The sequence below is a fragment of the Anolis sagrei genome, chromosome 4, assembly GCF_037176765.1.
Source record: "Anolis sagrei isolate rAnoSag1 chromosome 4, rAnoSag1.mat, whole genome shotgun sequence".
NCBI lineage: Eukaryota > Metazoa > Chordata > Lepidosauria > Squamata > Dactyloidae > Anolis > Anolis sagrei.
This window is the reverse complement of record NC_090024.1, coordinates 47,721,189-47,746,929: the sequence shown is the minus strand read 5'-3', so window position 1 is coordinate 47,746,929 and position 25,741 is coordinate 47,721,189. Positions and strand designations below refer to the sequence as shown.

The following is a 25,741-nucleotide window of genomic DNA, read 5'->3' as shown; positions in this document are numbered from 1 at the left end:
TATAAGTATAAAACATCAGATTAAAATCCCAAGCTTTCTTTGTGAATATAGTTTTCTAATTTTGCAAAAGAGTACTGTTAAAATGTACCAGAATATTCCTTCAGAAAATTTCCTAGTCTTATTTTCAAACTTAAACTTATCTCATGTTGCTTAAACTAACAAGGTCTGGAAGCCATATGGGAAGTAAATTTTAATCCTAGTATAGTGAAGAAAGTGACAAAGGAAAAGAGACATTCCTTTCTCACAGCTGCTTTAATTGGTGTTTAGAGGGTCTACTAATCTTGCTTTGAAATGGTTATTTCTCCCTATTTTTTCTATCTTTCCAATATATATTATGATGGGCTATAATCAGAATCAATATAGCTGCTGAATGAGAATGAGAATGATGGAGATTAAAATATCATTATATATAATGCATATTGTGTTGTTTTAAATGTTGTAACTTCTTGCTCTAGCTCAGTGTTTCTCAACCTCCCTAATGCCATGACCCCTTAATACAGTTCCTCATGTTGTGGTGACCCCCTAACACAAAATTATTTTCGTTGCTACTTCGTAACTGTAATTTTGCTACTGTTATGAATCGTAATGTAAATATCTGATATGCAAGATGTATTTTCATTCACTGGACGAAATTTGACACAAATACCTGATACACTCGAATTTGAATACCGGTGGGGTTGTGAGGGGATGTGTGTGTGAGAGAGATTGATTTTGTCATTTGGGAGTTGTAGTTGCTGGAATGTATAGTTCACCTACAGAAAACATTTTGAACTCCACCAACGATGGAAATGAACCAAACTTGGCAGACAGAACTCCCATGACCAACAGAAAATACTGTGTTTTCTGACGGTCTTTAGTGACCCCTCTGACACTGCTCTCGTGACCCCCATCCCAAGAGTCCCAACCCCCAGGTTGAGAAATGCTGCTCTAGCTACAAGTGCCTTTTGAATAATACTTTCCATATTTAGTAGTAGGAACAAAAACTATATAGAAACAGACTTCTGAAACTAAGTGAAGCTGGAAAACCATTTGAAAACAACTCGGAAATTGTATTGAGCATATGTTGTTTGGCATGGCTTACACTGATCTTTATATCCAAGTCACTGTGTTTGTGTATTTATTGGGTGTTGTACTGAATAACAGATGTGATAGTCTATATCTCATATTAGCTGATTCTGGAAATTAGTTTTCTGATAACTGTACATTCAGCCTTATGATATGATTATGGGTGAAGTCCCACTTTTTGAGCATAGATATCATAAGTTGTGTAGAAGCAAGGAAAGCAGAAGTCGCAAGAGAGCTGCATCTTTTTTGCTTCTAGCTACTGTATGAGCTGAAGTTGTGGATCTTGTTGCAGTGAGACCCACTAGCCCCTCAACGTCATAGGTATTTCTGCTGATAAAGAGGCCCTTCTAACTATATGGCTTTACCAAGGAAGGCTAATATCCTGTTTTTTTCTGTGTAATATTTCGGTAGATAATTGAAGTTTGTAAAGATTGAGATGTTGGGCTGACACTGAGTGGCTTGGTTTTCTTTTTCAGTCTGGATATTGTGGCACAGAGTTCTTCCTTTGCTAAGTTGCCAAAGGATCAGAATCTGTTCATGCAAATCCTGTATTTTTCTACCCTGTTATATTCATTTGGGAGGGTCTAGCCCACCAGACTGAAGAATTCTTTCAGTGTTAATTAGAGGACACTACCTAAATTAGAGACTATAGCAGTAGCACTAAAGCTGTGGGATATTTTCTCTTTGTATGTGTGAAATGTTAAACTACTTGGGAAAAGGAAAATCTTTCAAAACAATATTTTGCATGGCCAGCACCATACTCAGCTATGGAGTGCCCAGTCACTCCATAGAGGGTATCTGCTGAATAGGAGAAACATATTAGAAGACACTGCATAGGGGACAGCTTCTGACATGGTTCAGCACCTTGCGTGAAATAACAGGATGCTTTGCATTTGTGCAGGATGCTAGCCAGATTAGAAGCAGTGCCTTACTTTTTACCTGCCAGGCACTTTCAAAAAACAAAGCATCACCCAAAAGATCTCCGCAGTTTTACAGATACCTCAGGGTGGCTAAAACTAATGCCATGAGGGCAGGCCTGGAAGAGAAGCCCCAGGGACATGCCAGCAGGGCTCTGAGATGAAGGTTTGAGAGTGCTGCGGGCCAAGCAGAAGGCAGCAGGACTGTTGGGCATTCCTCCCAGTTGGCCAGCATTGCTTTGGAGTGGGGTGGGGCCTGGTATAACAATGGCAAGGGGCAGATGTGGCACATATGCTGCCAGTGTGCCATCACTGTGCTGAAAAGCCATGAGTACTTCAAGCAAAGTAGAATGTTCTTTTGCACGTATGTATTTAAGAACTTCCTAATGCCATTGCAAAGGAAAGAGAGCATGTGTTCAATTATATCAAGTTAATCTTTGATTGAGAACACAGAATTCTACTTCTAAAAAGTTCGGTAGCATTTCAAAGCCATTGCACCATAAGCCTGAATAAGGATACTTTCTAATGTCATCTAAAAACAGGTGAAATAGTTGTAAATTTGGCAAAACTTTTTCTTCAAAAAAAAAAATTTTTTTTTTTAGGAAACTGACTTTTTTCCATTCTCAGAAGGAAAAATGTGTATAATCTAACAAGCCTGACATTCCATATTGGGGGTTTATTGTAAGGTAGTAAAACCAGATTTTATATCTCGTTTATTCCTACAACTTCTGATGTGCTTCCAAAAATGGTATTAAGGCAGCAGCTGAGGAAATTTTATGAGATAATGAAGCAGAACAGTTACTGAAAGCCATCTGCTCAGTTGTTTACAAACTTGCTTCAATACTTCAGAGGCAGTGGTAGAGTACGTGTCTAAACTTCACAAGCTGCACTAGGTAGAACTAAATGAAATGCGCCTGGGTTGGGCTGAGCTCGATCCCTCTCTGTGCAGTCTAAGCGGTTGCCAGGCAGGCCTGTTGGAAGCCAGCAGAAAGCACCACACAGAGGTGATTATGTGCCACCATCTGTCACGCTTCAAGCCTACCATACAGCATGGCTAATCAGCCTTGGCAGGATGATGGATGAACAGCAGCAGCTGCCAAAAGCCACTGTTGGCAAACAGTCCTGAAGTTAAGAACTTTTTTCCCCTCTCTGTTTTCCTCTCCAGGGTCCTGCTGCGTGTCCGCATGCTGTACTATCTGAGGCAAGAAGTTATAGGGGACCAAGCTGACAAGATCTTAGAGGGTGCTGACTCAAGGTTAGTGCATATTCTGGTTTATTTGTGGCTTTGTGCTTGTGCAATTTCTCAATGCTTTTTTTGAGAAAATTGGAAGAATTTAAAGATTTTGCAAATGCATATCTGTTGAAGTTATTTGGTTTCTCATAGCATGCTGCTTTGAGTATTTGATGAGAGCTTACTTAAATATAAAGGAATAGTTAATCAGAATTTATCATGAAACTGCCAACTATATTTTTAAAATTTTGAATTTTCCTTTTAATGTAACAAACTGGGAAAATTTATAAATGTATTAAAAGCTCTGTTGCTCATGGCCCCTTCTGACCTCGTCAAGCACTGTAATTTATTGTGCAATCTTAATTATAGTCATTTGCCTTTCAGCCGTTTAGTATGGAAACTTTTACATTTTGATAACCAAGCTTCAAAAGTATTTTTAAATGTATAATTCTTTTTATAGTGATGTTGATATTTGGATTCCTGAACCATTTCATGCTGAAGTGCCTACAGAATGGTGGGATAAGGAAGCAGATAAATCCCTTTTAATTGGAGTGTTCAAACATGGTAAGCGATGTCTTACTTTGAACAAACCTCTGTAGTAAAGCTTTATGTGTATACCAGTATTCTGTCTCAATATTCCAAGTGCAATTCCAAAAAAAGGTTGGCTGCTCTCTCCTTTTTTCCTTCTGCATTGAAAAAAAAACCCCACCAGTTTGAGTAGTAAATATCAGATGCTGTTTTTAAATGTTTGCAGAACATTTCAGAAGAAAACATTACTTTCTTGGCTGTAAATAACACACAGCCATATTTGTTTAAATAATAGCCAAGTAGTATTATAGATCTCTATAAACTCTGCTTCCAGCACTGTTTCACTTGCTAACTCTGCCAGCTAGTGTCAAAGTGGACGGTGGGCTTAACCTCTGCTATTAATCTGTACAAGTGCCTCCTGGGCTTTGTTCCAAGCAATATTTCACAAATGTCAGTGCTGAGAACTCCCGGCTCCCTTGAGTGGGATGCAGCCTTGTTAACTTTGAAAGGCTAGGGATGCAGAGCTGGCATGATATATACAGTGAGCAATTCCTGATTATAATCCCAATTCTCTGGAGGTTGCAAAGGTATTCTCAGCAGCCCAGCCTGACTAAAGGGGAGAATGATGGCTTATAAAACCTTTCATGATTACAGTTTGGCTTGAGGCTCTACAGCAGTTAAGGACAGTGTGTTGTAGTACAAATCCTAATTGAATTGTGCTGTTCTGCCTATGTACAGCAGCCTTGTTTTGTGGGCTCAGCTGAGACAAGTCTAGTCTAAAAATCATTTCCCTGCCGCGCACTGTTGGGATCTGCCACTTCCTATCTAGTCAACTTGGGCAGTAAGAAAAAGCAAACAGCAGTTTTAAAACCATGGAGGGAACCATGTCATCTTACTGACATGCATCACCCCAAACCAAGTAAGACAGATTCGCTGGCCCTTATGTATTTGCCCACGTATGCATTTCCAATGTAAAATGCTTCTCCTAATAGTGCCAGTAGTGCTACTGCTGAAATGAATAGGGAACGTTTCATGTAGAGGTCAAAGGGTGATCAGTGAGAAGCTTTCTGTATGCTTTGAGCATAGATTTCTTTGCCATACTGTTGCCTTGGGTACCTTTTTGCATGTTTGCATATACTCTGGAAATTTTCCATTCTGTGAATTTTGTGCATATTCTTCTACTTAAATTACTGAAAGAATTTTTAGTACTGTAATCAGTTCTTTGTTGGTATAAAAGTCCAATTCTTTCCACATGTGTAGGTATCTTAGTTTTTTTTCCCTTCTGGATGCAGGCTATGAGAAGTACAATTCAATGAGAGCAGACTCTACCCTGTGTTTTCTGGAACGGGTTGGTATGCCTGATGCCAAGGCCATAGCTGCTGAACAGAGAGGGACAGATATATTAACAGATGGTGGTGATGGGTAAGAAGGACATTATAAAAATGTAATAAACATTATAATTTTATCATATAGATTGTCTTGGTGTCACCTATTGCGTCACGTTTGAGGATTGTTGGCCTAACAGTACTTTCATGCTAATATTTATGCTAAAGTCAATTGATCAAAGTAAAATTAAAATTAGTTTGAATTAATATATAATTAGAAAACAATATTTTTGTTTCATTTTCGTTTGTATAATTTTGCTTCCATATGACACAAGGTAATAAGCAGTGGGAGACATTTGTTCTTAAATTACCATTTATTTTCTGCACTGTGTTTCATATAGGGGTGATTTTGATAGAGAAGATGAAGATCCGGAATATAAACCTACCAGAACTCCATTCAAGGATGAAATTGATGTAAGAATTTTGACATGAAAAATTAATTTTTAATTTATTTGTGTATAATATTTGAATGATGACTGTTTAAAATATTATTGTATTATTAAATGTATTAAGAAAGGTTTTTGTGTAATAACAGTGTTCCCAGTTCTTCCGTCTCCCTAAAATTCAATTATTATAAAAACATGAATACTGAATTAACTCTTTCTTTCCTAAGGAATTTGCAAATTCACCATCTGACAAAGAGGGATCCATAGAACTGCACACAAGTAAGATTTTGTAAAATCTGAGAAAAAGAGGGAAAATGATATTCGTACAAATCATGTCTAATAATAAAAGCTTTAGACTAGGAACCAAGTTTTTTGGTTTTAGATACATTCAATGTTTTATACGTTTTTGTGGGTTTATACTTTTCTGTAATTTGGTACTTCAGTGATTTTTCATTTCATGATGCCCTTGTTTAGACTGATTACACAGTATGAACTGTGAAGTGGTAAAGCCAAGGCCAGGCATTTTATAAAGGCTCTAAATGGGTAAATGAACAATAGAATGGTTAACATACTAAACCATATTTGTTTTTAGTATAACCATTGTATTCTAAATCCTCTTAATACTGTTTACCATAAATATTGCTCATGACAGTAAAGTGTTTCCCTTCCAAACCTGATTTTCCTAATTTTAAGGATCTTTTCTCTTCTGATTTTTCAAAACATTTCAATCATGAATTTAAGGTTTTTATTTTATTTTAAAGCCAGTTAACCTTTCTCTTTAGCTGTGATTACCTAATACACTGTTTGGTCATATTATCTAGGCAAGCACAGTGAAAGCAATTCTGATTTTGGCCAACTATACTGGCCTAACACTTCAACCCTGACTACCCGGTTGCGCCGCCTCATTACTGCTTATCAGCGTAGTTATAAAAGGCAACAAATGAGGCAAGAAGCACTAATGAAGACTGACCGGCGACGACGACGACCTCGTGAAGAAGTGAGAGCATTAGAAGCTGAAAGAGAAGCTATAATAACAGAAAAGCGTCAAAAGTGAGTTTCTTCCTCTTGCTTCTCATAGAAATGAGAATATTCCTCCATGGAATCTGTTATCAAACTGGAGTACAAAAACTTTCATGAAGTATTAATCTTGTTCCTTTTTTCCTCAGGTGGACAAGAAGAGAAGAAGCAGATTTTTATCGCGTTGTGTCTACTTTTGGAGTTATTTTTGACCCGATAAAGCAGCAGTTTGATTGGAACCAGTTCAGAGCTTTTGCTAGACTTGATAAGAAGTCTGATGAAAGCTTGGAGAAGTACTTCAGTTGTTTTGTTGCTATGTGCAGGCGAGTGTGTCGAATGCCAGCCAAGCCAGATGAGGGTAGGTTCACAGATAGCCCTGCCTGTTATAATTACATTACTGAACTTAAATATCAATACTTAAAAATACAATTGGGGATGCAAATTGATTTTAAATGGAACCTTTTATTTCTCCCTTCATCTACTCTTTCTGGTTCGAATATACATTTCTCCATTCACATCAATCACATGCAGTAAAAGTAGAGAAACTTCATTCCTGATCACAAGGAAGGTTCTACATGTGTTCAGTCAAATAAGATTAAATATTCTTTTAGGCTTTGCTGCCTGTATGGGCTACTATAGCCTTAACATTACAATAGCATGTCTCTCACATTTGTTCCCACCAACAGTTCATTTGTAACTAGACTTGATGTCAACAAGGCATAATTCCATAACACTTCGGCAACTGATGCAGTAACTGCAAAGGTTTCATTTAAACTAAATTGGTTAAATTTATTACCTCAGGTTTTCTCTAATGAGTTTATGGTAGTACACATGCTTCTCCTCTCAGCATCTCTCTGAGATAGGTCTGACTGAAAGAGATTGATTGTCCCTAAGTCACACAGCGAATTTTATGATACAATGAGAATTGGAACATAGATTTGTTTTCAAATCCAGATCCAGTACCATTGTACCACCCTGAATTTCTTGGATTTCTCTGAATTGGGGGTTTGACACATTGATACATTGACAATTTTAAGGTATCCTATATCATTATCCAAAGACACATAATATACCTAAGCAGTTTTTTTAAGTCAGACAGCTTGTGATAACCTTCTTTTGATCATTTTTATTTGAAATGTAAGTTATTACCATATTTACTTAAGTGTAATGCTCACTTTTTGGGAGCTAAATTATATTGCTAAAATTGACATGCGCTTTAGATTCAATGGCATGTTAGAATCGCACACCTAAATCTCCATTGGGCAAGAGATCCCAGTTGGAGACAGAGATGGGTGAGGCAGCGGTGGCTGCGAAAAGGCTGGCGGGAAGCTGGTGATGGCCACAAAATGATTAGAGTTTTTTTTTGTGTGTGTGTCAGTCGCAACTTGAGAACTGCAAGTCACTTCTGGTGTGAGAGAATTAGCCGTCTGCAACAATGTTGCCCAGGGGACGCCTAGATGTTTTACCATCCTGTGGGAGGCTTCTCTCATGTCCTTACATGAGAAGCTGGGGATGACAGACAGGAGCTCACCCCACTTCCCAGATTCAAACCGCCAATCTTTCGGTCAGCAGTCTTGCCAGCACAAGGGTTTAACCCATTGCACCACTGAGAACTCCTTGAAATAACTAGTGGGAAGGCCAGATGGAGGCGTGCTGCTTCCAACCAGCCTATTTGTGGTTATATTTGCATTATATTTGACTGCGAATGTTTTTTGTAATGCACTTTCAAAATTGTGCATTGAATTGAGTAAATACGGGAATTTAAATTTTAAACATTTCAGAACATCCCTAAAATTGGCTTGTATATCTCTTTTCCTACAGAACCCCCTGATCTTTCCACTATGATTGAACCAATCACTGAGGAACGTGCTTCTCGCACTTTATATCGTATAGAGCTCTTGCGGAAAGTTCGAGAGCAGGTTCTCCATCACCCACAATTGGCAGAGAGACTGAAACTGTGTCAACCAAGCTTGGATCTGCCAGAATGGTGGGAGTGTGGCAAACATGACAAAGATTTATTGATTGGTGCTGCTAAACATGGTGTCAGCAGGACAGATTATCATATCCTGAATGACCCTGAACTTTCCTTTCTTGAGTGTCATAAAAATTTTGCTCAAAACAGAAGTGGAGGTAATCTGAGTGCTATATCTTTGTTAAATCCATTGAGTGTTTGCTGTAGTCACACAGCCTCTATTATCCCCTCCACACTGGCACAAGATGAAAAATCTGCAGACCAAGCTGAAATTAAACTGGAAGAACCTGAGAAAACAACAGCCAAAGAAAAGTCTGACAGTAAAGAGGAGGAGGAGGAGGAGCAGGAAGAAGAAGTAACAGATGTTGCATTAAAAAGTGATAAAGAAGAATGTGATGCTGAGGCTGAGCTTGGTCCTGTTCAATGTGAAATAAAAGACATAGAACTGAGCACAGAGATAGATCCAAAATCTATTTCTGAGAAAGGTTCAGAAGAGGATGATGAAGAAAAACTTGACGATGATGACAAATCAGAAGAGTCCTCTCAACCTGAAGGTAATTGTGAAGGATATGCAGATTGATTGATAATAGCTTGGCAGGGCCTGAGTCATCCTCGGGTTGTCCTCCCAGCACAAGGACAGGGCTGTTGGCCCTATCCTTATGCTGGAAGAAAGGTGGGACACGCAATGACTGCCCCAACCCTCCCCCCAGTCCCCTCCCCATCATCCTCCCTGATCCTTGGGCTGTCCTCTGGGCATTGTGCCAGGAGGAGGGTGAGACAGGCGGTGGTTGAGAGTACTCCGGAGGGCTCTCAGCCGCCTCATGCCTACTTCGAGATGCCCACCCGACATAAAGATGGGGCTGCTCACACAGTCCGTATACTGGGAGGAGGTTGTGGCTGGGAATGCTCCAGAGTGCATGAGTGTCCTTCTGCCAAAAGGACAGGGAAAACGAGGAGAGCCTGAGGTTAGCACCCAGGGGGCCGCATCCGATCCCCGGACCTTTGTTTGCCCGTGCCTGATCTACAGTATAACTGCTCTTAAAGACTTTGTCGAATCAGAACTGCCATGACATTGTAAATAACAGTAGTTGCAAGCAGCCTACTTTTGTGACAAATTCTTGCTGATTTATGTCTCAGCAGGAACGATTTCTCAGGGTAAGAATTTTGATGAAGAAAGCAACGCATCCTTGAGCACTGCAAGGGATGAGACACGTGATGGTTTTTATATGGAAGATGGAGATCCATCCATAGCCCAGCTGCTTCATGAAAGAACATTTGCTTTTTCCTTTTGGCCTAAGGTTGGTTCAGCGTCGTGCTTTCTAACCTCATTACTGCAAAGTTATCACTTTTGAAGATTGAAATGCTTACTTCCCTGTTCAATATGTCATGTAGTTTTTCCTCAAACCATGGGGCAGAGTTCCTTTAAGGAGACAGGCAAGATCCTCCAAGGGAGTATGAAACATGCCCAGCTTTGAACATTTCGTAAGCCGAATGGTCTGCTAGGGGCAAAACAGCTTTTCCTGTATGATAACACTATAGAGTAAATTGCATTTTCCTGTACCAAGCTTTCCTTTGCTGCTGCTGTGTATCTGCATTTCCTCTGCCCAAATATGATAGAATAAATAGCGAGTGTCCTATGGTGTGGCTGGCAAGTCATTCAGAGGCAAGAACTTTCCAAACTTTTAAGAGCAGACTCTGATGAGTGATTCAAAAAGGAGAAACATCTTTGGCAGCATCTGTGTATGTTTAAAATTCTGCATACAATTTCTTGGTTCCTGGTTATTTTCTATAGTTTTATGGACTATGTGTTGCACACATACCACTCATTCTGGCCAACATGATGCAGAAAAGAATAAAGCATTCTGTAATTTTTTAATAATGTGATATTTTCTTGATGTCTGGAGATATGAGAATTCATAAAAATATTATTTTTTTAATATTGTTCTTAATAATATTGTGAACTTACAAGGACTAAGGGAATGTGTTTAATTTATAGAGACCAGACAGAATACAATTGTATTATTTTCTTTCATTTACAATAGCGCCTTAAGACAGAAAGTATTCTGAACTTTTAAAATTTTGTAACAATTTTAAAAAACCGCTTTAGGACAAAGTGAATGAAAGTGTGGAGCAGTGTTGTTGTACTAGCTCTATATCCAAATCCATCCTGGTTGCAGAGGGTGCTAGAGAGAAATAAAGTAGTAATAGTCTTAAGCTTCCTAATCACCATAACAGGGCCATCTGGTTTAAGGGGGGGAAATAACCCTTGCCATAATAGGCTTATTCCTGGGGAAAGCAAGCAGTCAGCTGCAGCTGCTGAAGTCTGCTAGTGCTTTCTATGCTGTTCTGCCTGCAGTTCAGGGTGTTCAAAATCGAGCTTGTTCAGTAATCAATATCTAATTTTGTAAATTTAGACAATTATTTGGTTACACGCATGTATGTGTGTTTTTAAAGTTTTTTAAGTTCTCACATGTTGCCACAGTATATGGAGCCAATTTGGTTATGGATAACATAGGTTAAACATAGTTTAGAACAATTTAAAGGAATTCAACAACATAAAGCAATTAAAGCAGTAAGCAAATAAATGGCAACTGCACCAGTAAATATAATATAATATATTAATGATGGTATTAACTACAGCTCAGAAAAGTAAAATACCCTTTATTTGGCATATATGTTATAAAATATTGGATGCTAAGCAAATATTTCTGGGAAAGTAATGCGGTATCATTAACTAATTGTATCAAAAAGCCATGTATGTGAAACATATTCTGAAAAGTGTCACAGATACTATCCGATTAGATTTGAAAGAACTCTTCCCTGTATAGTAGCATATATTTTGTATCTGCCTATATTGTAACTGGGCTAAACTGTAATTAGATTTTTTTTAATGTACACGCTTCAGTGGAACCTGAAGTGATAATGGGTGTGGAATGAAAATTGACATTTATTAGATGTCCCTAGGTTGGTGCCCATTTCAAAAACATTGAACTTTATTAATAGTGACACTAATGAGGAACCACTTCCTGGGACAGAATTACAGATGCAGCCTGTTGGCTCTCACATACCCAGGGCAAAGATGTCGAGTTACAGGAATCATGCTTCTACTGGTTTAACTGATGTTCACTTTTACTTCATGTAACTAGTAGTGAGAAGGGAAAAATTCTGTCCAGTGAGATGTATATTTCTTGTTATAAAAGGCTCGCATTGCTTTCAGTTCTCTTCCATTTAAATGACAAAATCTGTTATTCTCCTCTTTACAGTATACATAGTTTCAAGGAAACTTTAAATATTTTTCATTTCTTGAATTTAGGTAAAAATGAAAACAGTTTCAGTTGTAGTTTTTGCTTAAATTGTCAAACTGTGCAGCCTGCTAAGCCGTATAGCACATGGCCTCAGCTCAAATGGCTACTTCCACATGACATTCATTATGTATTTTCCTTTATGCAGGATCGAGTAATGATCAACCGATTAGACAACATCTGTGAAGCAGTGTTGAAAGGGAAGTGGCCAGTAAATAGGCGCCAGATGTTTGATTTCCAGGGGCTTATACCTGGGTATACACCAACAGCTGTGGACAGCCCTCTGCAGAAAAGGAGCTTTGCAGAACTCTCTATGGTTGGTCAAGCCAGCATCAGTGGCAATGAAGATATCACCGTTTCTCCTCAGTTATCCAAGGCACGTTTCTTTCTTTCTTTCTAATAACACAGGGTTGTCTAATCAGAAGGGGTCAAAACAGCAGAAACAGTTCCTCCCTGCAACGTATCAAATGTAGCTAGCTGAGGAATAATATGTAGATTTCTTTCAGTGTATCAAATTCTAATGTATTGAAAATAGACAAATGGGCGAAAAAGCAAAAGTTATTTCATCACTCTTAGTAATATATGTTGTTTGTTTTTTTAATTAGGAAGATGCCCTCAATTTGTCAGTTCCACGCCAGAGGAGGAGGAGAAGGAGGAAAATTGAAATTGAGGCCGAAAGGGCAGCTAAGAGGAGAAATCTCATGGAAATGGTTGCCCAGTTGCGAGAGTCACAGGTTGTCTCCGAAAATGGACAAGAAAAAATTGTAGACTTATCAAAAGCCTCACGAGAGGCAACAAGTTCTACCTCAACTTTTTCAGCTGTTCCTTCAAAGTTTCTGTTACCTAATGTTTCTACACCAGTTTCTGATGCCTTTAAAACTCAGATGGAGCTGCTGCAAGCAGGTCTTTCACGCACACCCACAAGGCATCTGCTAAATGGTTCTTTAATTGATGTAGAACCACCTATGAAAAGGAGGAGAGGAAGAAGGAAAAATGTAGAAGGGCTTGATCTGTTATTTATGAGCAACAAGCGAGCATCATTGACGGCAGTAAGAAAGAAGACTTTTTGTTTGACATCAATTCCTTATTATGCATTTTGTGAGGCCCAGCTCTGAATGGGGCTTTTTTGAATGTATATGTTTAAAAGATTCTGACTTCTCAATCCTTCATTCATATTGAGATGCTTGTCAATATACACTAGTAAACAAAATACTGGTCAGTTAAATAGCTGAATCAAATAATTTATTCTTCACACATATCTCTTCAGAGCAAAAATGTCTCTGGAAGATGAGTTCTATTTTAGTTTGTTCATCATGCGAGTTCATTTTAAGATAGAGTGGAATAGTAGTTCAGAGACTGTTCTAGGTAATAGGAAAACCCCAGTTTGAATCTTGCCTCTTGCTAAGCAGCCATATTCAAGCCACTGATCATCACCCATTATCTCTGGTGGCATTGTAGAGACAAAGCTATAAGACCCCTCTTGCCATTTTGATGCAAGACTTATAGCAAGACAGTATACTTGAAGGCTTTTTAATACTGTACATGGAAAGCCTTGTAATAATACCCCATGTGACTGTGGTGATTATTAGTTAAGGGCCTGTACTTACAGCATTATATATTTTCTAATTCACAGTTATAAATATTACTCCAAAATGTACTTTCTACATCCTGCAAACTTAATTTCCTTCGAAATAGAGACTGACTATGTGTAAAGTGCTGCATTTATTATAACAGAGTTTTGAGTAGATACCAGAGGAATTGCACATGTCCCATACCAGACCTTAAAGAGAGCTGCTCCCTGACACTTCTCTCCCACTTACACCTGGAGGGAATTTTGTCCTAAACTAGGAAGTCACCACAAGTGATACTTCCACAAGAGTCCTTGTGAAGTAAGAAACCTTCTGAAGAGCTTTGTCACAGGAGGCATTGGGGATGAGGGGGACCTTGGGGACTGCACAAAAAGGCCTGAGGCAGCACTTTGACAATTTCTTTTTAGAACTTTATATTCTGTATTTTGTTTTTGAGTACTGATCCATATACAAGAAATACATTCATAGAAAGCAATCTTAAAACTAATACTTGACACATGACATAAACATACATGGAGTAGAAGTACAGGGTTAGTCAAAATGAATAGGCCAATAAACATACATTTGGGTACAATTATTGGCCTATTCATTTTGACTAACCCTGTATTAATGTTACTGAGTCATCTTTGAATACTCTGTCTGGTTCACTGTGTTTTAAAAGCAACACGTTCCTCTGCTATTGTTGTAAATATTTTTGTTTTCAAAAATCACAATTATTTCCTAATCAGATCAAGAGACAAATAAGGGAATTCACAATTTTAACATACTAGATTTTCATTCTAAGAGGCCATTCAACATTATAATTTTTAGTACAGGGAAAAGCCCTTCACATTTGGATAGACCAACGATAAGGGAACCTGTGGGCCTCTAAATGTTGAAGTATATCTGCCATCATGCTTCATCACTGACCAGTTGGTGGGGATTGGATGCCAATAGTACGAGGGCTATACAAGCTCTCCAGTTCTGACTTACCTATCATAAAATTGCTATGAGACAGCACTTACAGATTTAGCTTGTAGGTGCACATTACAGCTGATATATGTTTAGTTGCCAGTTAATAGGCCTGTTTTGACATGCATACTTTTTGGAAGAAATTCCTGTTGGTAGTTGTATAGCATTCAGTTGAATGTGGATACTGATACCATTTTTTTTTTCAGGACGATGCAGAAGTGACCAAAGCATTTGATGAAGAACTGGAGGCTCCACTACTGAGAAACATTCCATCTCCTGGACAACTGGATGCTGACACTCGCATCCCTGTCGTTAATGTGGAGGATGGGACCAGGCTTGTTGGAGAAGATGCTCCTAAAAACAAAGATTTAGTTGAATGGCTTAAATTGCATCCCACATACACCGTTGATATGCCAAGTTATGTACCAGTAAGTGGATGTTAGTTTAGTTTGAATTCTTGTCTGTCTTCTTCATAATAGTAGCGAAACATCAGTGTCACTGTGTAACATACAAGGCTTCGACTTGGATTTTGTTTAAAACTGTGTTTACATCACTTTTCATTTGTTATATTTTTCTTTTGTAATTATACAGAATGAAAAAGATTTCAAGCAATGTGTAATTTATGTGTTAATCCTTGGTCAATTGTAAAATACTTTTTTTAGATACAGTTTTGTAAAAACATAAAACCTACTGAGCTGATATTTATTTTTACATATAATAAAGCCCCAAAGTAATGCATCGTTCCTTTTTCCTTTTCCTAGAAGAGTGCAGATGTACTGTTTTCCCCCTTTCAGAAACCGAAGCAGAAACGGCACAGATGTCGAAATCCTAATAAACTGGATATAAACACCTTAACTGGAGAAGAGAGGGTTCCTGTTGTGAATAAGCGAAATGGCAAGAAGGTAATGCTTTGATTACCATAGTCTGTCACTACATGCTCTTTTAGCTTAGCCCTTGAATTTCACTAATGTGCTTTTATATTTTAAAAAAACATTATTTAATTTGTATATAATTTCCTTCATTTCATTCAATAGTTTATATAGAACCAATTAACTTAGATCAGTGATTGCAAACCTTTTAGAGACCGAGTGGCCAAACCAGGGAGGGGGGGTGGGCTCTTGGGGGGTGAGTGTGCAAGCAAGTGGGGGGGCAGGCAAGCAAGTGATGGCGGAGGGCAGTATGGCAGGCGAAGGGGTCAGGTAAATGGGCAAGTGCATGGGGGTGGGTGAGCAAGTGGGATGGCGGGTGTGCAAGAGGTGGGATGGCAAGCAGGCCAGGAGAGAGGGTGCTGTGTGCCCCTTCTGGCACATATGCCATAGGTTCACCACCACTGAACTAGACGGTGAGTTCTCCATCACTGATGAGAGCTTCTGTCTGCACAGAGATTATAGAGTGCTTTGTTAGGGATGATTTGCTTCTTGAGATACAGAATTTGCATCTTGAGATACAGAATTGGACTAAATGCCTGCTTCCAATCCCTTGGTCACGGACATTTTGATTTGCGTTTTTCTTAAGAAGTTTGGCAAATATTTTCCCCATTCCTAATTTATTCCAAATGGCTGAATTGAATACTGGACTTGTGCACGGATCTGTTTTAGCCATTTTTCTTTGGCTTCTCTGGCTGGCCATAACAATAAGGGCCCAGCCGCCATGTTTTTCTCACCCGAAACGGCCCACCTGGCTGCCGGGCACAGCTTCTTGCCTTCTCTTTGGGAGCACATGCCGCATGGAGAGGCTCTGAGAGTCCTGCCTGTTGGGCCAATCAAAGTAGAAGAACATGAAGCAAGCTGTGTCTATTCAATGGCATTAGTTCGTCCATCGCACTCAGTTGCGTCTGAGAGGTCTTGCCTTGCCTTGCAGCTCACTCACAGCTCTGCTGCTTTAGCTTTTGGCTTGGCTTGGCATGGCTTCTAGAATTGAATGTTTTTGATTTTCTTGATTCTTTTTATTTAGTGGGACTGGGAGTTGGAAAGTGCGGGTAGGTGTTCGCGTTTGGGGACTTGGGAGAGGAAAGAAAGCATCTCTTGGATGGTTGGGTGTGCTTTTCTTTAGGGTGACTCTTGAGCCTTGCGTCACTCTTTAGCTTTTTCCCTTCACTCCTCCCCTTATATTTTTTTTCTCCTCCTTCCCTTTCTTCAGAAATCACTTTTAAGAGATAATAATAATAATAATTCCAACAGGAAAGCCTCATTCTCAGAAAACTACTATTTCCCTACCTCCCTAAACTTACTAGCTAATAAATTTTCATTCCATTGCAAACAACTTCTCTCTGTTTATATTTCTCTCTGTACTCTCAGCCTTCTTAATTTCAATTAATAATTATTAAAATCATAAAAGGTTAGTGTTGTTAATATAATACTCTTACAAAGGATTGTTCCAGCAAAGAAACAAAGACAAAGTTCTACTTGACTAAACCTATCATTTGCAATATCTCTGCCTTCTTAATTTCAAGTAAATAATAATAATAATAATAATCATCATCATCATCATCTGGCTGTCGCCAGCTACTAATAGTAATAATAACAAGAATAACAAAAGTGTTGGGCTTCTCTGGAACCTTTGCCAAGTGAACAGAAAGTGTAATAGTGGGTGGGCTGTGTGATGTGGAGGTGCATCTTTGACATTTGGCAGGAAGGAATGGTGCTCTGCTGCTGCTCTTGGAAAAGTTACAGGGTGGGACCAGTGAGGGATACCACTTTGGGAATTTTTTAAGGAGATTTGATTTCTAGAAAGAAAAAAACATTCCTAAGAATCAGGCATGCCCCAAACATTCTGAAACTTGGTGGGCCAGCAGTGGCAGATGTGTCCTCCAAGTGTGGCCATTTTCATCCCAATAGCCCTGAAAAGGACGGAAGGGGGATCCATGAAGCCCTCCCCCCATTGCTGTCAATGGGCCGGATTGAGCCACATTTTTTGGCTGCAAACCAAAAATGGCTATTCAGCCAGCCGGCTATTTTCGGGAGGCACACAAAAATAGGACTGCACCCCGAAATTAGAGTAGCAGAAACAGATTGAGGTCCAGTTGAAATGCACAAGGCTATTGAATACATGCTTGCAATTATCAGCACAATTGGTTTGTTTTTTGTAGAATACTCTTAATATTTTTATTGAATTATATATAAATAAGCTTAAAATATGAAATGTGGTTAGCAAGCTTTCTATTTTCTTAATGAAATATATATATATATTTTTAGATGGGTGGAGCTATGGCTCCACCAATGAAGGATCTACCAAGATGGCTGGAAGAAAATCCTGAATTTGCTGTTGCTCCAGATTGGACTGATATTGTTAAACAGTCTGTAAGTAAAGGTTATTTCTGGACAGAAGTGGCTCTATTGATTATCACAATGACAGATTTAAACATTTGTATTCTGAATGCTTTATAAACACAACGTATATACAAAATTGATTTGGAACTGAAACTGACCACAACTCCTTATTTGATCAATAAGTCTCTCACAATCAAATGTCATTTATTTAAATTCTGCTTATCTTCCCTTCACCCCTTATTTCAGGTATATGTATTGAGAAATGTGAATTTTTAAAAGCCTCAAATATAATAGTTGTCAGAAGAAAAATAATGCTTCATTTCCTCTGATAGATAGCTATCGTATTTCACCACGTAATAGTCACACTTCCCCTCATTTTTTGTTTAAAGGTGAGAAAATGCAGCGATGGCTGCCAGCTGAGGGAAGCCCCATAGTTGCAAAGGAGAGAGGCACAAGGGCAGGCGAAGCCTCACTTGTTGAATCACACTCTTCATTCACTTGCCTAGACATGTGCGAGTGAATAAAAGGTGCAACTATTATGCGGGGAAGAGCAAATTTTGCCTCTTAAAAATGGGAATGTGACTTGTATGTGGTGGCAACTATTACGCAATGAAATATGGTATATTTACAAAGTTTTTAAAATTAATACATATCATTGAGTTTCCTTCAGAAACAGTATGGCCATCAGCAGCTTTGTTCTTGATGCATGCCTTCAAGTCAATCTTTACTTATGACAAACTTCACCTAGTTTTTTCTCTGCAATATTTATTCAGGGGACAGCTATCCTTGTCTCCCTCTTCAGCTGAGAGAGTTATGACTTGCTGAAGTGCATCATACCTTTCCATGATTGAGCAAGGATTCGGACTCAATTTACTAGAGTCTTAGCCTGGGGAAGATGGTGTGGTTTGAGTGTTGGACTATCAGTATACTTTCCAACCATTCTAGACAAGTAGCTGGGAAGGAGTTTCCCCCCTCCGCTTTTCCATTCTTTCTGGGCTGATTACAATCAGTGGCCAATGGGGCCATTCTGCGCTTGGCTTTATGGCCCATTTCCACATGCCACCATTAGGCCAGGTGAAAAGTGAGTGCAAAAGCACCTGGGATATCTGCTTTTTCACATAGGTTTTGTGTAAGCAGAGTGCGCCCCCCCCCCCAATTTATCCTTCTTCTCTTTCCCACATTGGGGTTCCTTGAGGGGAAAACATGTTTGTTGGTTGGTTGGTTGGTTTTTAATCACATTCCTTTATGTAATAAGCTCACTGTTGTTATTATTTTCTATTATGTTGTATTACTTTAATGTATTTGCATTTGTTTGGGCACTGAAAGTTTGCTTATTTGTGTGTCAACCGCCCAGAGTCCCTTCATGGAGAGGGGGCGGTCTACAAATAAATTATTATTATTATTATTATTATTATTATTATTATGATGATTAGAATATTTCAGATTTTTGAATAAGAAAGACTCAACCTGTATTGTACATTTTCAGTGTTACTTTTGCAGCACTGCATTCGGGACTATGTCTGTTCTTGTTTTTATTGTATTTTAAAGTTAATTGTATTGTTTTAATCTACTGCTGTAAACTGCTCCGAGCCAAATTGGGAGTATCGGTATACAAGTCAAATAAAATAAAATAAAATAAATAAAATGCTAATTTGCAAGTATTGTCATAAGGAGCAGCATAAAGTGCGAACTTTGCTTTTTTCTCTTATTTAGGGTTTTGTTCCAGAATCCATGTTTGACCGTCTTCTCACAGGACCTGTTGTGCGGGAAGAAGGAGCAAGCAGAAGAGGGAGAAGGCCAAAAAGCGAAATTGCCAAAGCAGCTGCAGCAGCTGCTGCTGTAGCTTCAACTTCGGGAATTAACCCACTGCTAATGAACAGTCTGTTTGCTGGAATGGATCTGACGAGCCTTCAGAATTTGCAAAACCTACAGTCCCTCCAGCTTGCAGGCCTCATGGGCTTCCCTCCAGGACTGGCGACAGCTGCCGCCACCGCTGGAGGTGATTCTAAAAATCCAGCTGCCATGCTGCCTCTGATGCTGCCAGGTATGGCAGGGTTGCCCAACATGTTTGGACTAAGTGGATTGTTGAATAACCCAATAACAGCTGCTTCTGGAAACACCACTATGGCTTCCAGTCAAGGAGAAACTGAAGACGGCACTTCAAAAGTTGAAGAAAAGAAGACTGAGAATGAAGAGGAGAACAAAGACTCTGAGAAAAGCACAGATACTGTTTCTGCTACTGACTCGGCCAACGGATCTGTTAGTGCTACTGCTGCTGCAGCCACTGCCACCACCACAGCTAACACTGGATTGCCTGCCAACCCCCTGACCTTCAATCCTTTCCTTTTGTCGACCATGGCTCCTGGCCTGTTCTATCCATCTATGTTTCTACCTCCAGGACTGGGAGGATTGACACTACCTGGTTTCCCAGCATTAGCCGGACTTCAGAATGCAGTGGGCTCCAGCGAAGTGAAGGTTACCGATAAAACTGAAGGACCTGCCTTTAAAGATGAAGAAAATCTAGAGGGCAGTGACGCAGAGGAGAGCCTTGACAAAACTGCAGATTCCTCCGCTTTAGAAGATGAAATAGCACAGGGTGAAGAATTAGACTCGCTTGATGGGGGGGATGAAATAGAAAACAATGAAAATGATGAGTAAGCAGTACCCGTTACTGTTAAAGTATTTTAAACTTTTGACAAGTGGTAGTCCTACTGTTTACACTCACAGTTAATGTCCATACTTAGTTTTTATAAGCTGTTCTGTAACATAGTGTAGCAGACAAAAAAAGTTCAAGTCATGTTATACAGATGTGTCAAAAGGTATCTTGGTCATTAAGTATTGTGCAGTGCATTATTTATTATCCCTAGGAAAGATGAAATTGAGAGGTGATCATGTCTTTTTAAGGAAATTGACATAATGCTCTGCTTTTTTCCCTTTTGGTACCATTGGTATTATAAAAGCAGCAATTTGTAATAGAGTGGCACTAAATAGAAGGAAGTGCTGCTTAAAGGAAGTATGAAGTTATATATTTAATTTTTTATGTTTATTTTTTGCTGTGAAGGTCAAGATGAAATTTACCATACATATCATCCTTACGCATCATTTTGACTGTATGGGAGTTCTCTCGTGCACATATACATACACACATACACACACATTCTCTGACAATCTCCATGATAGTGTGAATGTCTCTCTGTCTTGAGACACAGCAATAATAAGGCAGCTTTTGAATGTGAAGAGTACCTTTTGGAAAATACCCACTGAAAAGGTTCTTACAGGATTAAACTACAGTTAAATCGTCTCGTGATCTTTGTAATGCACTGGTAAAACAAAAAAAATTAAATCAGGTACCTTTTTAAATTAAAGGACTTTGTTACTTTAGCCACAAAGCTAAACAGATTACCTCAACTAAACTAGCCTTGAAGTTTACAGACATGACTTTGTAAATGTATTTGTTTTTCTTGTTGTGATGTCTTTTTATTTTTTTCTTGAAAACTGCTATCATGTAAGATAAGATGTAAATTGCTGCCAACTGTAGTAATGATGCTTTTAATAAAAGTGACTCATGATATGCAGAGATGTAATTTATAGAATATAGTAATTAGAAAACTCACAACCCGGTTTGCTATTTTTCTGTATTCACAATAGAAGCAAATATATCAACGTGTGCCCTTCTTATTTTGCCAGCTTTTTTGTTGCTAAATATATTGAATTGATAGTGTTTGAGAAACAGACAAGATGAAAAATTCTGAGTTACATTCATATTATTCTACTCAAACTAAAGCTTCAGAAAGACTCACAAAACCCCGTATTACTCTCTCAAAAGAGCTTGTAAGGCTAGGAATACTTTCAAATGTGTTCAGCATGTGATAATGTGGTACATTAAAGAACAAAAGGGTAACACAGAAATGAGGCTTTGATAGGCACAATATCTAGGTCATTTATCCTTGGTTAATGGGTAGAAAAACACAATGCTGGAGTTTGAGCGGGGGACATAAAGGCTCTGTGGTATTCTGCAGACCAGGGCTTGTGATGCCGAGAAACCACTGTCAAACAACCTACAGGAAACTAAAAATGACCCACTTTATAGAAGACCTACGCTGCTTCTGGGAAGCTACTGATTTGTACCTTTTTATGACCTTTGATAGTATTATATTATTTGAGTTCACTGTGTTGTACCACTAGGATGATCACTTCACAATCCTGACATCAAGTTGAAGGGTTAGGCACTTCACCGCAGAGGGCACAAAACTATATCTGTTGGGTGCACAACTCATTCTTAGTTGAATACTTCAAACAATACTGTCACTGTACTCCAGAATATCTTAACAACTGATAAGGAAAAACCCAATATATTATTTAGACTAGCTGTTCATTTATCCAGTTAGTGTGTAGTGCCCAATAATGCAAATTTGAAGCGATCTTTCTTCAACACAGCTAGCTCAGTCAAGAGGCACAAATATGACAGAATGCAGGGTGTGAGAATCCAAGCTTTATGCCCACTAAAAACAAAGTTAGCAACGAACAGCTGCTAAATAAATATTGTATGAAAGAAAGATACAGACTGTTTGAATTAGTGAAGATCAAAATGTCTTGTTACCTCCATTTTAATAGATCATAGAGAGCTAATAGAGGTCAAGAAAGATTTTTTTTCTCTGTACATATTAATGCACAGTTGACTGACTACATTATTCTTTCTTGTCAAGCCTCACATATGGAGCCTATCATAAAAATCTAGAAACCCACTTGGAAGGGCCATCAATTTGATCAGGGATGTCATATTCTATGTGTGCATTCATATCAGCATATTAAGTTTTCACTTTTTAATGACTCGTTTTGAACAAACTATGGAATTTGTTGTAAAAGTACCACTAGGAACAATTCTTTGTCTCCACTCTTAGTAAAGCATTACTTTTTATACAGGCAGCAAGGAACTTAATGAAGGTTAATGATATCCCAGGGGAAGGAGTTTTAATTGTCGAGAGCAAAGGCAATTAAAAGCAAACACATAGACACATAGCTCCAGCCTGTTGCATCCTTTATTTTTGACAATGATTTGTCCATTCTACAATAGTGTAAAACCTCCGAAAATTAATGTCTTATTTTCTTAGTTCCTCACCAAGATGTCTAGTATAAAACAGTTCTTCTTTTCCTGTGCTAATAAATGCTATAATGCATAATGTGTGAAGGTTCTAGGTGAGCTCTGCCAAAATGTGTGAAACATTCATTCCTATGAGAAAGTGGAAGGTCTCAATAGGCTGTGGCCATAAAGTCTGCCTTCATATGGCAAAGAATACTGAGACCCATTGTACAGCAAGAGAAAGCTCAAGATGCATTTTATTTTTGAGCTTTGAAACAACATTGATCATAAATCCTGTGGCCGAGAATGCATGTTTGCATGTAAACAATCCTTTTTCTTCCTTATAAACACATGGGAGACTCAAGTCAGAGATTTATGAGTAATTAGGACTATTACCTGTATGGATGCTGGACATTCAGTAGCTTCCACATTGTGAGGCTTTTAAGTAATAAAAGGTGTACACGCGTCTCCATTGACCCAAGCTCTCTTAGATGCTGCCATGCAGATAGGTTATGGGACATGCAAGGAAAGCTGTATGGAAATCTTCAAAAGATTGTCATCCAATTAGTATACATCTGAAATATACACACTGATTTTCAGCAAAATGACTAATATGGCATGGGATTTTAAAGAAAGGTAAATGGGAATGACTGTGTGATTGCTATATATAAGAAATTTAACCTGTGGGTCCTTCCTCTTGCCTTCTTGTGTTAATTACATTAGCAAATGCATTTTATGAAAGAAAACAGGTCCTGTAAGGGAAGCAATGACTAATCCCATAAAATAGTTATGAGTAGAGACATCACACTGGCAACAGCGATCTTCATAGTTAAAGCAATGGTATTCCCCATAGTAAACTATGCATGCGAGAGCTGGACATAAGGAAGGCTGAGCGAAGGTAGATAGATGTTTTTGAACTGTGGTGTTGGAGGAAAATTCTGCGAGTGCCTTGGACTGCAAGAAGATCCAACCAGTCCATACTCTGGGAAATAATACCCGACGGCTCACTGGAGGGAAGGATATTAGAGGCAAAGATGAAGTACTTAGTCCACATATTGAGAAGACAGGAAAGCTTGGAGAAGATAATGGTGTTGGGGGAAATGGAAGGGAAAACGAAGATGGGCCGACCAAGGTCAAGATGTTGGATATTATCCTTGAAGTGACTGGCTTGACCTTGAAGGAGCTGGGAATGGTGACGGCTGACGGAGCTCTGCCATTGGCTGGTCCATGAGGTCACAAGGAGTCAGAAGCAACTGAACGAATAAACAAGGGAAGCATTAACTGGTTTGTTTTATTTGAGATACTGTGCTTACTTTTGGAAGTTTAAATCAACTCAAAGACTAAGTACTAGCCAGGACTAAAAATCTATGTTCAGTTCCTAATCTGAAAAGAGGGCTTTGTTTCTAATTTTTGATGGAATCTATCACACACATTATACAAAGAAAATGGTTTTGAAGTATGTCTTGATAGAACAGGAGAAAATGTGATATGCCTTGATAATTGTCTATAATATTTACGTTATGAAATTGCATTCATGTATTTTGTGAATACTGCAATCTTGAAAATTTTCAAGTTGGAGGAGTCCACACTTTATCTGTTTCTCAGGAAAAGCAGTGTTCTTATGCATTCCCACTCCCAATCTCTACCCTAAAGAAAAATCCAGATCCTATTATCAAGGCCCTATTTGCAAGTAAAATGAGTTAGACATCAACAAAGTGGTACAAATGTGTATAATTTGCCCTAACCTTGCTTGTAGAATTAGACATATTTGTGCTCGCAAGAACTTTGGGTAGCGCTCTTCTGCTAGAAAGGCAAGCATTATACAGTTTGCCCTCCCCCTCTTCAAATGAGGCTAATTAAAACTTAAGCGATGTGTGATTGCAACTTGAGAAGTGGCAGGGTGGACAACAGTTATTTCCCACTCTCCATATAACCACTTAATGGTGTTAAGATTTATGGCTGCCTTTCAGTGAAAATGTGAAGATGAAAATTAACAGTAAAGGCATCTTCTTTTTGTCTGATGGTGTGGAGTGTTCTGATGGTTTTAACCCTTTGTAAATACTGATAAGAGAACCAGTATGGTGTAGTCATTTGAGCATTTGACTATGACTCTTTTGAGACCAGAATATGAATCCCCACTCAGCCGTGGAAACTTTGGATGAGTTACATACACTCAGCCCTAGAAAATCCAGTGATAGGCTCACCATAAAGGCTCCAGATTATGAAAAATACTGTTCACCCATTAAATACCTGTAAAGCACAGTGTATTTCTGTGTCTATTATAATTGGGATCCTATCTTACAATTCTTTCAGTCCTGATAAAGTCTGATAAGTGGTCAACATTGACACTGAAATGCAACACTGCCTGAGCTCTGCGAGTGCAGCATTTTTCCCAATGAAGCAGAGATTGTTTGAGAACTAGGACATCTGTAGGTGCTTGTTTATAAAGCCATTGTCCTCCCAACTCTGCTATATGCCTGCAAAATGTGGGCTTTCTGCAGACATCATACACAACTGGAACGATTACATCAGTGCTGCTTCTGAAAAATCCTGCAAATTTCTTGGGAAGACAGGCAGACAAATGTCAGCATGCTGGAAGAAGCAAAGACCACCAGCATTGAAGCGATGCTCCTCTGCCATCAACTCCACTAGACTGACTACATTGTCCGAATGCCCATCTCCCAAAGCTACTCAGAGCTCAAGAACAGCCAACCTTAAAAACTGGAATAGACACCGAGAACTGGGAAGCCCTGGCCCTTGAGCGCTCGTAACTGGAGGTCAGCTGTGACCAGCAGTGCTGCAGAATTTGAAGAGGTACAAATGGAGAGTGAAAGGGAGAAGACACGTCAAGCCAACCCTAACTGGGACCACCTTCCACCTGGAAACTGATGTCCTCACGGCAGGAGAATATGCAGATCAAGAATAGGGCTCCACGGCCACCTCAAGCTATAAGGGATTGCCTAAGTAAGTAAGTACATAAGTGGTTTTTTTTTTTTGGTCATGTCAGGAGCAACTTGAGAAACTGCAACTCGCTTCTGGTGTGAGAGAA

General features: G+C 38.9%; 1 protein-coding gene across 8 annotated transcripts in view; it reads left to right on the top strand.

Moving 5' to 3' along the window:
• The window catches only part of CHD7 (chromodomain helicase DNA binding protein 7), a 141,616-nt gene extending 120,433 nt beyond the window's left edge, over window positions 1–21,183 (top strand). For 4 of the 8 annotated variants that reach the window (XM_060775375.2, XM_067467406.1, XM_067467407.1 and 1 more), the window contains exons 25-39: window positions 3,148–3,237; window positions 3,674–3,777; window positions 5,034–5,163; window positions 5,468–5,540; window positions 5,740–5,791; window positions 6,334–6,562; window positions 6,679–6,887; window positions 8,351–9,055; window positions 9,639–9,799; window positions 11,952–12,179; window positions 12,409–12,852; window positions 14,550–14,771; window positions 15,105–15,245; window positions 17,538–17,642; window positions 19,326–21,183. In XM_060775375.2, coding sequence (XP_060631358.2) covers window positions 3,148–3,237; window positions 3,674–3,777; window positions 5,034–5,163; window positions 5,468–5,540; window positions 5,740–5,791; window positions 6,334–6,562; window positions 6,679–6,887; window positions 8,351–9,055; window positions 9,639–9,799; window positions 11,952–12,179; window positions 12,409–12,852; window positions 14,550–14,771; window positions 15,105–15,245; window positions 17,538–17,642; window positions 19,326–20,270 — 3,838 coding nt within the window. In that variant the 3' untranslated portion in view covers window positions 20,271–21,183. The remainder of the gene's footprint in view (window positions 1–3,147; window positions 3,238–3,673; window positions 3,778–5,033; window positions 5,164–5,467; window positions 5,541–5,739; window positions 5,792–6,333; window positions 6,563–6,678; window positions 6,888–8,350; window positions 9,056–9,638; window positions 9,800–11,951; window positions 12,180–12,408; window positions 12,853–14,549; window positions 14,772–15,104; window positions 15,246–17,537; window positions 17,643–19,325) is intronic. The other 4 variants (XM_067467408.1, XM_067467411.1, XM_067467410.1 and 1 more) reach the window with 4 other exon arrangements.
• The last annotated feature ends 4,558 nt before the right edge of the window (window positions 21,184–25,741 follow it).